The 14440-nt window shown below is 40.6% G+C and overlaps 1 protein-coding gene across 40 annotated transcripts in view; it reads left to right on the plus strand.

The window, feature by feature from the left end:
* CLASP1 (cytoplasmic linker associated protein 1) overlaps positions 1–14440 on the plus strand; it is a 292383-nt gene that overhangs the window by 102702 nt on the left and 175241 nt on the right. For 39 of the 40 annotated variants that reach the window (XM_030581023.1, XM_030581026.1, XM_030581025.1 and 36 more), the window contains 2 exons: positions 516–613; positions 5382–5449. In XM_030581023.1, coding sequence (XP_030436883.1) covers positions 516–613; positions 5382–5449 — 166 coding nt within the window. Of the gene's footprint in view, positions 1–515; positions 614–5381; positions 5450–12270; positions 12373–14440 lie in introns of those variants that run through there. The other variant, XM_030581055.1, reaches the window with a different exon arrangement.

A 14440-nucleotide genomic window follows, 5' to 3' on the forward strand; every position in this document is an offset into this window, starting at 1 on the left:
TCAACATAGGCTAAATTATAATGCAAAGAGGTGCCCCTCCTGATTTAGTGCCATCTTACAAGCTCATTGTGTTCATCTACTAGCGCAGAGCTACAAAATCTGTTCATTCACCTTTACCATGATGGTCATAAAGAAGAAAAAAAGAATATTATATTTAGCCTTCAGAAAATGTACCTATCCTATATGAACGGGTGAGTGGAATTTTATAAGGCTGAGCAGATTTACTGCATGCACAGAGACTGGAGAGCTCTGCCACTGACTTGCCATCTGCCCTTGGGCAAGTCACTTTGATGCGCTGTGCCTCAGTTTCCTCATTAGTAGCCTACTGATACTTATCACCCTCTGAGATCTATGGATGAAAAACACTACATAAGTACTATTACTATTCTTTATTATGCAAAAAATCATGGGAGCCATTGTGGCTGAGAAATGGATATATTGCTTTTTTGGCTTGTCTGAGGAAATAATATTAAAAATATGATTAATTTCTGTTAAATCTCTTCTTTACTGTTTAGGTTCGAGATGCAGCAATAAACAGCCTAGTGGAAATTTACAGACATGTAGGTGAACGTGTAAGGGCAGATCTCAGTAAAAAAGGATTACCACAGTCTCGGTGAGTTAAGAATACCCATTCTTTCTGCTTTTCTTGGTTTCTTTTCATTATTGCTGCATTTAGGGACTACGCATGCAAGTCTTTTTGTGGGATTGGGCCCTTCGGCTCCAATCCTGGAAGCACTTTGCATGTACTTAACTTTATTCAGTGGAGTAAAGTTGATAGGGACTATTCACCTGCAGAAAGTTAAGCACATATGTACGTGTTCGCAGGATTGGAGCCATAGCATCTGCGGAAAGTATTTTAAAAATATTACATAAGCCCTAGAAAATGTAACTCTCAAATGTATGCTGTGTCGGTCTCAGGACGTTAGAGAGACAAGGTGGGTGAGGTAATATCTTTCATTGGACCAGCTTGTGTTGGTGAGGGAGGGTATGTCTACACAGCAAAGAAAAATGTGCAGCTGGCCCATGCCAGCCAACTTGGGCTCAGGCTCTGGGACTGTTTCACTGTTGTGTAGACTTGTGGGCTCAGGCGGGAGCCTGAGCTTTGGGACCCTCGCACCTCACAGGGTCCTAAAGCCTGGGCTCCAGCTAGAGCCCAGATGTCTACACAGCAGTGAAACAGCCCCGCAGCTGGAGCCCTGCAAGCCTGATTCAGCAGGCACAGGCTGGCCATGGGTGTCTAGTTGCTACATAGACATACCCGAGACAATCTTTGGAGCTTGCACCGAGCTCTTTTTCAGGCCTTGGAAACTGACTCCGTATGTCGCAGCTAAATACAAGGTGGAACAGATTGTTTAGCACAAGTAGTTAATATTTCAAGGGACCATTAAAGGTGAAGTGGCTCACTAACACCTCTCCAGTCATTGGGAGGAAAGAAAGGGGAGGGGAAGGCAACTGGGGGAGGTTTGTTAGTGGATTACCGATTGTTGTAATAAGCCATAAATCCAGTGTGTCTATTCAGTTCATGATTTTTAGTGACTAGCAAAGATATGAATTTAAGGCCCCTGGCTTGTCTTTTGAAAGTGTTGTGCAGGTTTCCTTTGAGGATGAAGTCAGATGTAGAGTGATCGCTTAATGAAAAGTGTTCACCCCCGGGTGATGGAGTGGTTTTATTTGTCTTTTTATCATTTTCCTGTGTGAGTTCATTCGAGAATGTAGTGATTCTCTGGTTTCATCCATATAGTTGGTAGTGGGGCATTTAGTGCACTGGATGAGATATACCACATGTGGATGATAGCATGTATGGGACCCATGGCTCTTGAAATGTGTGTTATGGGGTGGTATTGACCATTGAAGCAGTGGACATATATCTGCAGGTTTTGCATCTGTTCTTCTGACTAGGTCTGGTGCTGCTTTGAGTTGGTGTGTCCTGGTCTGTGGGAAGTTTGCTTCTGGTGATGAGCTTAGAGTGGTTGGGGTGTTGCTTGAAGGCCAGAAGAGGGTGTTCAGGAAAGATTTCTCTCAGAATGTGGTGGTTTGATGATATCCTATATGGGTTCCAGCGTGAGGTGGTTGGTGACAACTAGGGGTGTGTGGTCAGAGGGGATTTAATTTCTGTATTGAGGTAGGTTTTCTTGGGGTGTTTGGGTGGCCAGTTCCGTGATGCAATCTACTTCTCCGGCATGTCTTTGTGTGGCAGTTTTGAGTGTGTTAAGGTGTGTATCCTAGACTTTCTCCCTGGAGCATATTCTGTGGAATCTAAATGCCTGGTGTAGATAACAGATTTCTTGGTGTGGTTAGGGTGTAACTGGACCTATGAAGGAAGGTGTAGTGATCTGTGAGTTTCTTGTAATTCAAATGGTAATGTGTTTATGTTGCAACATTCTGCTTGGTTATTTCCTCTGGACTTCATAGGTCTTGCATGTATATTAAATGTATTAAGAACATTAAGAAACCTGGTAATGGTATTGGTCCATTGCTAGATGGAAATGATAGAATTATCAATAATAATGCAGAAAAGGCAGAAGTGTTCAATAAGATGTAAATTTTTAACAGTGAGAATAATTAACCATTGGAACAATTTACCAAGGGTCATGGTGGATTCTCCGTTACTGACAATTTTTAGATCAAGAGTGGATGTTTTTCTAAAAGATCTGCTCTAGGAATTATTTTGGGGAAGTTTTATAGCCTGGGTTATACCTTAGGTCAGACTAGATGATCATAATGGTCCCTTCTGGCCTTAGAATCTATGACTATGGAGCAGCCAGTTTCGACTGGTAAATGGACACTTAGTTAAAAGGAGATTGGCAAGATAAAAACCATATATTCAGCAATTGTGAGATCTTTAAAACAACTGTACATGTTGTTCTCTTTATATTTACCTCCTGGTATTTGAACCTTTAAAGTTCAGTTGGCCCATATTTTCAAGATTTTTCTCTGCAACCGCAAGGGTTAGAAACTTACTTCTGTTTTAAATGGAAGCTGAGATCCTCAATTAATCACTTCTTCCAAGAACTGGGACTTTAAGAAAAACAGCAAATGTTGGGAGATGCAGTATAGTTGTGAGAGCTTGCAACACTGTATATTTAAACCAAACAGTTTTGCATATATTAGTCTTGTCTGCATAATGATACCTTAGATTATTTTGAAAACTGAAATAAAATTCCAGTTTAGAAAACCACAAGTTATTGGGTTTGATATGGGAATCACTGTGTAAAATTTGAAGGCCTGTTGTATGCAGGAGGTCAAACTAAATGGTCATAATTGTCCCTTTAGGCTTATACTCATGGAAAGTATGAAGTCAGTTTATGCAGTTTGTTTACTTTTTGCTCCTCATTCAGTTTGAAAGGTGAAACTAGACTGGTCAAAAAGAACAGGAGTACTTGTGGCACCTTATAGACTAACAAATTTATTTCAGCATGAGCTTTTGTGTTCTTCGGATGCATAGAATGGAACATAGACTGGTCAGTTTCACTTTCTGGTTCTCACCTTCAAGGGTTCATAGCAATGCAGGGGAACATTTAAATACGTTTAAAAGCTCCATGCGCTAACTACTTCTATTATTTATGCTAGTGCAACCCCGTGGAGAATTTGGGACACTATTTTCATTCAGACTGAAAAAAATCATGAAAACATCCAGAGCTCCTTTGAAAATCTGTCCATAAAAATGTCCAGTGGGGCTAAATGCTGAGTATATGAACTTCCCCCAACATGCTTAGCACCACACAGGATAAGGCCCTGGCTTAGATCAGTGGAATATCGGGTTTCACAGATGAGACCAAGTAGTAAAGAGAAATAGAGAGGAGATGATTGCCGGAAATCTTTGAGAAAGAAGTGGATCTGAAGGAGGCATATGAAAGAGGAAGGGGAAGGGAGTGTATGTGTGTGTAGTGCAGGGGAAGCAGGAAAGTGGATGTAAGCTTTGGGGCAGCATAATAAGTCAGAGCTGAGATGAGTGGAGAAGACGGAGGGAGTGATTAGGCGAGTAGAGGTGGAGGGGTGAGGGGCATGAGAAGGTGGGTGGGTGGAAGTGAGAACAAACGCAGGCAGAGTCTTAAAGGTGGGCATGAGAAGATACAGTTCAGCTGGCAGAGACCCACAGATAGATGAGTTTCCGCCGAAGTTTGATCTTTCTCTGTCCTGGTCCTGTGAATTGTTTAGATTTTCATTGGTGGGGATCTCAGACACTAAGTACCTTCTAGTCATTCTCAAGGGTGGAATAAATACTAGCAAAGATTCTGAAGAAGTGCATTCAGATCTGATTTTTGTAAACAAGTTGGATAAATGTTGATGTTGTGTTTTGGCTCCTGGCAAAGGGCCAATGTGGTCTAGCTGTCACAAGGTATGGTTCCCCTTGCTTTCCAAGGGCAGGCTGTCATAGGACTCAGGATGTTGTTAGCATGCTCATTGATCAAAGAGGGTCTGCTGACACTCTGACCATTGCAGTGTGCACAGTCTGAAACTCCAGAACAAGGGACTTTTTGCAGCCCGTCAGGGATCATTATAATTTATATTATTGTCTCTTAACCTCACAGCCTCAATTTCCATGTCTATAAAATGGGCTAATATGAGTTGCAATGAATTGTTCTGTGTTTTGCTTTCAAGCTTACAGCATGTCTATGTTACGTGCAATGAATGCTTGGCATAGTGAGAAGTTTTTTGGTTTTGCTTAGTAGAATGTTTTGACATTAAAGGTCAGATTGTGCCAATTAGTCCCTGGGCCAAGCAGGGGTGGTGTGGAGCTGCATTAGCCCAAGGGAAGCTTGGGAAGGAATTGTTTCATCAAGATCTGGTATGTGGGGTGGCTGTGTAGGCTGCAGTATCTCCCCTGGCCTCCGTGTGCACCCTCATAAAGGTCTGCCACAGTCTATCTGAGGACTCGACTCCATAGGCTGGCATATTGTGCTGGGCTAAAGATCTCCTGCTGCAGTGAAAATGCAAAGGTGAAAACAAGGCAGGAACAGAAAAGAAATGTCAAGGCCAAACAAGAATGTTCTTTAAAACCCAAGATTTCTCCTTTATCAACAATTCTGCAAATGGTTAAAGTACAGCGAAGTCATAAGCAACAGGAAACAGAGTTTTGTAATGGGAATTGCAACTTTACTAAAAGCAGTGCTGCCAGTCCTGCCTATAATGTGTCACCTGGTGTCTCTGTCTTTTCTCTGATTCCTCTTTGTTTATTAATAATCAAATATTGTATATATGTGTCATACATAAAATAGTTTAGGTCCTCATCTTGTTCTCATAGAAGTCAATGGCAAAAGTCCCATTGACTTCAGTGGGAGCAGATTTATTCCCTTAATTAGCACTCTTAAGTTACAGGGGCCACAGTAATTCACTTTGGTTACTTATTGTGTAATGCATTTTCTTTAACTTTCAAACAGGTTGAATGTAATTTTTACAAAATTCGATGAGGTCCAAAAATCTGGAAACATGATCCAGGGTGCAGGTGGTAAGTAGAATACTGTGATGGTCTCCATTTTTTTGTAAATTATCAGTGTTGTGGAAATTCATAAAATAAGTTGTATGCCTCGTTCCAAAATGTTATATTTTTTCCTGTACATCTGGGAATGGTGAAGTCTAGTTCATGCACTTCATTGTCTGTTGGAGTGGGATAAAACACTAAGCTGAGTATGGGGAAAATTGTGTTTGTTTACAGTGGAGGAGAAACTGACGTTTCGTCACCATAAAGGATGTTTTTTGTTGTTCAGAAGAATGTAACTGAGAACCAATGTTCTTGTCTATATCTAGAAGGAAAAATTTACACCTTTATCAAACACTGCAATGGTTCACCAAGTTACTTTAAATTTATGAATTCACCCCGATCTAACTTAATTGATGTCAGTGAAGTTAGACAAAGAAAATAAAAGCGGCCATACTGGGTCAGACTAAAGGTCCATTTAGCCCAGTATCCTGTCTTGCAACAGTGGCCAATGCCAGGTGCCCCAAAGGGAATGAACAGAACAGGTAACCATCAAGTGATCCATCCTCTGTCGCCCATTCCCAGCTTGTGGCAAACAGAGGCTAGGGACACTGTCTATCCTGTTAGTCCATCCTATCTTCCATTTATCTAGTTCTTTTTTGAACCCTGTTATAGTCCTGACCTTCACAACATCCTCTGGCAAAGAGTTCCACAAACTGACTTTGCACTGTATGAAAAAATACTTCCTTTTTTTTTGTTTTAAACCTGCTGCTTATTAATTTCATTTAGTGACCCCTGGTTCTTGTGTTATAAGAAGGTATAAATAACTTTTCCTTATTCGTTTTCTCCACACCAATCATGATTTTCGTGATCTCTCTCATATCCCACCATAGTCATCACTTTTCCAAGCTGAAAAGTCCCAGTCTTATTAATCTCTCCTCATACGGAAGCCGTTCCATACTCTTAATAATTTTTGTTGCCTTTTTCTGTACCTTTTCCAAGTCTAATATATCTTTTTTGAGATGAGGCGACCACATCTGCATGCAGTATTCAAGCTGTGGGCGTACCATGGATTTATATAAAGACAATATATTCTCTGTGTTATCATCTATCCCTTTCTTAATGATTCCCAACATTCTGTTCGCTTTTTTGACTGCCTCTGCATGCTGAGTGGTTGTTTTCAGAGAACTGTCCACAATGACTCTCAAGATCTCTTTCTTGAATGGTAACAGCTAATTTAGACCCCATCATTGTATATGTATAGTTAGGATTATGTTTTCCAAGGTGCATTACTTTGGATTTATCAACATAGAATTTCACCTGCCATTTTGTTGCCCAGTCACCCAGTTTTGAGAGATCCTTTTGTAGCTCTTCACAGTCTGCTTGGGACTTAATTATCTTGAGTAGTTTTGTATCATCTGCAAGTTTTGCCACCTCACTGTTTACCCTTTTTTCCATGAATGTGGATGAATGGGGTCCATTTTGTCTTAGTGAGAGATGCTAATGTGGACTCTGGATGTATCTAAGGCAGGTTCTCCTTAAAAAGAGTTTAGCTGGTTATGTCCTATGCAGTGCTGGCACTTGTTGGAGTTTGTTGGGACATACTTGTGCATCATGGTGTTGTGATGTCATGTTACCACATTGTCTCACTAGAGCTCCACTGCACTGAAATGGTGTGAGATGGTGATGATTCATTGCCATTGGAAGCTGCCTTGGAACCTATTAACATGCCACAAGCTCAGCTTGCAAGTGGATTATCTGAATAATATAAGGGCAGTTCTGGAGGAAAATCAGATGGATCACAATCTTATATGGCTAGGACAATAGTTAGTATTCAAGGACTGAGTCGCCCTTAAGAATACGTTTTGCTGGAGAGTAGAAAAAAGGGAATTGTTTCAGATTTCAAGAGCAAGACTTTAGCTGTGTAATTATTATACCCTGGATATAACTGAGAAGGGTATCAGCTCCTTAACCTGCCTAACCTCAGGCCCTTAGGAGATTGCTCTAGCCCCCAGGACATTCTTTAACATCTCAGCACTTTGTGTAGTCTCACAGGTGCCTCAGGTACCATGGCTACAGGCACCAAAACTGTGAAAGTATCATGAAGTAGATAAATGGAGGAAGAGAGATGGGTCTTTTCTAAATAACTGTTCTTGACTTATTGAAATTCACCTTGTCCTGATTCACTAAACACACACAATATATTATTTTCTTGATTATTGTTTTTAAAACACCACGTTAAATATGTTTGCTGTTTTTTAATGGAAGCATAACTACTCATAGGTATAAGCAAAACACCTGTGTATGAGAGAGTGTGGTGAGTGAACTGAGAAGAAAATTCTCAGACTTTTCAATTTCCCTTGGTGTTGTAGGCAGATTCATCCCCTCTGCTTGACTACCCCACCCCTAGTATCCTCCTTTCCTCTCTCTATCCAATGTATGAACAAAATTTGTGCAATAAATCTTTATGTTCAGATGATGCCCTCTAGCAATGGTATTAGACATTAAATGTGACTTATCTTCCGCCTTGATCACACATTTCATCCTGGCCTAAAGACAAACTTGTTGTCCAGAGAGGTTCTGTTTTATCCCTGCTTTTAGAACCAAGGAGATACTATCAACATCCACCTGAGTTTACGGAAAAGGTAATAAATAATATGCACCCCAAAGCTTAGCTTTTCACAGGAAACGGCTTCACGAATCTGCTGATCCCTTTTGGAGTTTGGCAGATGGCCGTGCTTATTGCCAGGCTGTCTACCTTAGTATCATGAAGACTGCTCCTTTTAGGCTGTGTCTGCACTGTGTGTCTCCTCTTGCAGTAGTGGGAATGAGAGAGTGTAGGTCAGCTGGCAGCAGTTTAAATAAGCTATTATCTGAGCAGGATAATGGTGCGGCTGATGCAGCTCCATCAGTACTAGAGTTAGCCCAGACCAGTGGCTTGTCTGCACTAATATTAGCCCCCAGGCTGCTACAGCCGTGTCATGGGGGAAAGGCTCCATGTAGATAAAGCCTCAGACTTCCTCTACACTAGTAGTTTTCAACCTGTGCTCTGCAGACCCCTGGAAGTCTGCAGATGATGCCTAAGATTTCCAAAGTGTCAGCACCTCCAATAGAAATTTTTTAGGGCCCTGCAAATAAAAAAAAGGTTGAAAACCACTGTTCCGTACAGATTCCTGTAAACAGGATTAAATGCCATTTTTGAAGACAGTAAGTCCCTGTCTTCACTACAGAAATCACCATGTTTAAACATCACTGTGCCCAAAGCATGTTATAACGTGGTTTATGTCGATGTGTCTAGACAGAAAATTCCTGTGATGATCATGTTAGAAAACTGTTGAAATGCTGGCAACACTGAAGTCAGTGGCAGAATTCCTATTGATTTTAGTGAGCCAGGATTTCACCCACTCTTTTAGCCTTGCTATCGTCCAGGGTTAGAGCATGGCCCTCTAGCATGGTTATAAGACAGGTGAGAACAAATGAAGTTACCTATGTCCACACACTTTAGAACCATGTTTTGAAACCATGCCCGAGGCCTTTCTGGTGGGTAGCTGTGAGTGTACATTTGGCGAACGGGGCGGTTCGTAATAGAGTCCTGGCTACCCAGGAGCACTGACCTGTGCTCACTATGACAGAATTCAGAAATGGTTGTCAAGCCTGCCTTATGCTGATGTGCAGGGGAATTAATCAGGCAGAAAGGAAATGATGATTTTCACTGAAAGTGGTATGTGCCCAAGAGAATCAGACAATGGAAAACTATAGCTGAAACCGATCTTTTAGCTCTCAAAATATGTTGACTTGGATATAGATATATTTATCAGATCACCGATGTTTATGTAAAAGAAATCAGCAGCTGGAGTGAGAGTTTATATATATTGAGAGTACTTTTGGGGAAGTGCGCTGTAAGTCATTTAGGACTGTCTTGAACAAACAGATTTCATAGCAGATAAGCAACGTTTTTTAGTCTGAATAGTGAGACATTCAGTTTACGAGTAACACTGATCAAAATAATGGGATATGTTCTGCTATCAGTAACCCTGATATAAATCTAGAGAAACACTACTGAAGCCAGTGGGTTTACACCAGTGTTAACTGTGATCAGAATTTGAGCCATTGAATATTTTTCCAAATAACAATTCCAACATTTTTTTTAACACTGTGTTTAATCACAATTTCCTCAAATTGATGTTGAGAAACACTTCATATTGTTCCCTGTCAATCTGGACTTTGATTTAAGACTTAATAGTATTATGAATAAAACAACAGTTGTGGGGGGGGGGGAAGGGAGGAAGAGAAGGTCTGAATAGTAATTTGAAGTGGATTTTGTTTATATAGCAGACAGAGGGGAGGATTTCATCTTTGTAAGTATGTTGCTAGGTTACTAGAAAGCCTTACAGGCAGAAAATAGAGCTAAGGTGAATGTTAGATTTCTCGATGATTCTTGAGGTATCTGTTTTGTTTTTTACGTATAATTAGTCAACCTCTTGATGCAAAAATTACAGTTTTTTCCCCTCTTTGGCTTTCAGCAACCTAATTATTTTTTGTGTAACTGCCTTTGCTAATTATGCAGATGTACTTGTATCCCTGAGAGAAATACATTTTCAGCATGAAAGAGCCAATAATTGCAGGCCTAGTCGGTTGCTATCTTCGTATGGCATTGCATGATGGTCTTTCATTGGATATGGAATGGAGGGAGGCCCTTGGACATAAATGTACGTTTAATTTACTCTCAGAAATCCCCACTGTTCTGCTTTTCCTGGATTTAGGCCTAGGAGGGCTTGAACCAAAGCTTGTTGAAATCAGTGTTTTTCCATTGACTGCAATGAGCTTTGGATGAAGCTCTAACTACCTGGACTTGTAAATTCAAGTTTCAGAAAGGATCAGGTTAAGCACGCGATCAAGCAGTGACTAAAGGTTAATGATCAACATTACAATGTAGTCATTTTCTCCTATTCAGAAAAGTAGACCGATTGGAAATGACAGTCGTGTCATAAGAGAACAAAACTGTTAGTAAACAAAGTCTCTGATACATAATTTTTAATCCCACTGATCATTACGAAATTCTAGTCTGATATTGTTTGCCATTAAACGCTATGTTTTATATCTCAACTCCATACACCAAATCTTGAAGTCATCCTCAGGACCAGATAGTTCCACAGTGGTCCATGCATGGAGGATAACCCCTTTTCTTGTGTGACTGGGGGGAGGGTGGGTGCCCAGATATTCTCTCTCCCTACCCCCAAACAGGATCTCTGGTTGGATTGGGCACTTCCTGGAGCAGGGCTAAGCGATGGATAGGAGGTGAAGTTCGGGCGGTAGAAATCCAGGTGGGAGGTCTGATAGCTGGAAGCTCTGAGCAGCCAGTATCAGTGTGGCTATTGCAAGGAGAAAGGGGGCTAGCAGCGCAGCACCCATCCCTGCAGGATGATGCCTGTCTCTGTGCAGAATGGGGGAAATCTCTTTTAACCAATAAGTGGGGTATGCAAGAAAAACTTTTGTGGCCTTTTGACAGTTTGCCATAGGAGAAAGGGGTCAGTGTGAACCTTGCTCCTTATTCAAGCAAAGTCCTCTTGGATTTTGAAGGGAATTTTACCTGTAAGGACAGGGCTAAAAAAACCCCTGAGGATTTGGGTTCATACTTTTGTGACCTGAATTATTTACCACATAGCTTTCCCTTAGCATAGTAGCTTTGAGTGCTTTATACTAATAACACAAATCTCAAGCTGCTGCTTATTGATTCTTGTTTAGAATGGGGCCCACTACACACACAGACATTCATCATATAATAATAATAGCCTGCTTAATCCCCCTTCAAAGAAAAATAGAATAATTTATTAATAATAAAACACCACCACTGATAGCGAACACAGTAAACCCATCCCAGCCAAAGGCCTGAGAAGAAAAATGAATTTTACTCTTGGATACTCTTAAGTGTTATTTACAGCGAAGGAGATGTTTAGTCTAACGTAGCCATACTACACTTTGCATTAATCCTGTTTTGTTTCTCAGTTTGTTTATAAAGATCTTGAGAACTTGGAAATGATTAGGTGAAAACTAGAAATTTTCTAGACCTTCCTCTGCCATTCCAGTTATACACTATAGCCACTGTGCTATTTTGACAAGATAGGGGAAGATTTGCTATGCTGCAGTCTTTCTGCAGCTGTGATATTGTGTGTGTAGCAAGCCACTTACAAACAAGGAAATTACAAAATTGAAGGGGATGCTTTTTCTAATGTCTCAAGAGGATTAAACTAGCAAACACATTGTGTTTTCCTGAATTCAGACTTCATTGCATGCTTAATTGTCCATTCGGGTTTGTGTTCTATGAATCTCGCTGCCTTGGTGATGAAAAGTAAAATTCATTTAATTGACCGAGCATTCACTTGAAAAAGGAGAGAAAAGAAATAGGCTTCTACCTTTGGGGCATATAGAAGACAGTAAAGGTCCTTGTCATGCCCTTTTGAATTTATAATGTGCTCTGATAAAACAATGCTGTCCTGGGCCAGGACGAGGGCTCCTGGGAGCTACAGATAGCTGATAATAATAACAACACAGTGTTGAGCATGGCAGACAAGACATAAATGGATCCCTCAGGTTAGCTCTGTTAGTTTTCTAGAAAACAGTCAGAAAAGTGGGCAGGAGTGATCTGGGTTTTCTTTTTGACAAATGTCCTACTGGATCCTGTTCTTATGTCATGACTCTCTTAAAAGAAAGAGGGAAGTGAAAGAACAGTCTCAGAAGGACAGACGTTGCTCAGCTGAGTGCAGACTAGGCTTTTATTTTGGAATAGGGGTAGCAGTTGTCGTCTGTGCTAGGTCACACAGAGAAGCCGTTTGGGAGGGTGGAGAGTTTACTGGTGCTTAAGTTACTGAGAGATGTACTGTAGGGCTGCTTTTAGGGCACAGTGCTCTTTATTAGCATCTCAGGATCACTGCAGATTATGACTATTGGGAAAGGTAGGCATTCTGCTTAATGAACGAGCAAAAAGAATGGAAATTGTCATTTATGCCTGTGAATCTGTTTGCGTTTTCATTTCTTTTTAACCTTAGAAAAGAAACCAATAGATTTTATTATTAAAACATTAGTACAATAAAGAAACTTTAAAAAATAGGCTATAAGCATAGTGGCGTATAAACATCAAACAAGACTGAGACTTGCATCAATTATGTCTGAATGCTGATAAATTGAGCAGGAGTGAAGGGAGAACATATATCTAAGAGAAAAACACCTAGTGAGAGAGGGAAATGATTGGTGGAATTTTTAACTGTCGTTCATAAGTTGTGTGATATGTTTGAATATTTGTTGGTGCCTTTGTTTCTTGTCAGTAAGATGTTTGCTGTATCAGCTAAGGAAGATAATTTTAAGTAAGCAGATAGTATTGAGACGGTCCCAGATCATTTGTACATTAACACTGGAATACAGCTAAAGAATTAGACTGAATGGAGATGTCATTGGCTTTTCTATAATTTAGTTTTTTTTTTGGCTAAGGTTCTATAGCAGAAAGGTTTTCTATAGAAGTCAGAAACAGTGAGGAATAGGGAGACAATTAGGCAGAGAAACTTAATGATCTATTTGACTGTGGAGTATTAATTTTCAGAATGTGTACGTGCTTACATATCTTTTCATGATGCATTCCAATCCTGTGTTTTCATTTCAGTATTAGAGAGGACCCATTTATGTTAGCCATCTTGGAAAAACTGTCCCCTCTCCCTCCCCTCACCCCACCAATCCACTTGTTTTTCTGTTGAAAAAATTATTGGATCATGGCTCTCTCTTGAGACAAAAGGTGATGCTTGTTTTTAACAGATTAAATATGAGAGAAATTTGCATGTGATTGTTGGTTTCCGATGTGCTGAATAGAATGTGGCTGTGTACTGACTTTTTTCCTCTTGCTGTATGATCTTACTGACAGGTTTTTAATGTAATGGTTTAGGAGGTATAAACCACCTGTGTTCATTAAATGAAGTAAGATTGATATTACAGATAATATTTTGCGTTTCTGTAGCTCATTCCATCCAAGGATCTCCTAGCCCTTTTAGAATATTACTACAATCCCATAACACACCTGTTAGATAAGTTAACATTGTTTTACAAGTTTTCAGAGGGGAAAGAGGAGGTAAAGGAATGTGAAGTAACATGTCTTTGATCACCCAGAAAGCTGGTGATGGAGCTGAGAATAGTCTCAGAAACCTGAGGATGCTAGTCTTTATGCTAACCACTAGACCTCATTCCCTCCCACAGTAGAGCATCTTTGCTATACTGTGTGAAGTTGTCATTTCACCACCCAAGTTCTTTGCGTGTTGATTAGATAGCAGAGATCTGAGAATGACACTTCATATAGTATTTTCCAAACATGGAATCTCCCTGTTTGGATGGATTTAATGTACTGGAGAAATGGACATGCTCTATTTCTTGTATAAAGTAAACATATGTTTATTGTTATTAATTAAGCATGAATGATCTCTTCACGCTGTGGATTCTGTGGCTTTTAATGACCAGCTGATGGAGTTGAGGGTCTGGGGGGTCCTAGTCTAGCTGGTCTAATGTGTCAGGAAATGTCTGACCTAGAAGTCGTAATTGATATTATGAACTGTGTAAATATAAAATGTTAGAAGAAACATGACTGATGGTATCTTCTATTCTTATGGCATCTTTCTTCTGGATGTGCTATAGACCCCAGTGGTCCCCTTGAGATCTTGAGAAGAGACTCTCTGCCTCTAGCCCTTCTCACATGGAAGGGTGAGTGTAAGCTGCTTCCACAGTGCATATTCTCCCCATTTCTGGGACCTCTTTGAAAGACCAGGATCCCCTTGTGGGGAGGGGCTGGGTGAGGGAGCCACTGGCTGGGCAGGCATCAGTTCTCCTCTCCCCTTGCAGTCCATTTTGTGGTCATGGAAAAAAATCAAGGCAACCTTCATCTGCCTGTGAAACTCTCCATTGGGGAGGTTCTGGGGGCAGTCCTGCCAGTGCAATTCTGGTGGAGCCAGGAGGAATGTATGTGGGCATCTATATGGATGGCCTTGT

This window comes from Gopherus evgoodei, chromosome 11, assembly GCF_007399415.2.
Source record: "Gopherus evgoodei ecotype Sinaloan lineage chromosome 11, rGopEvg1_v1.p, whole genome shotgun sequence".
Taxonomy (NCBI): Eukaryota; Metazoa; Chordata; order Testudines; family Testudinidae; genus Gopherus; species Gopherus evgoodei.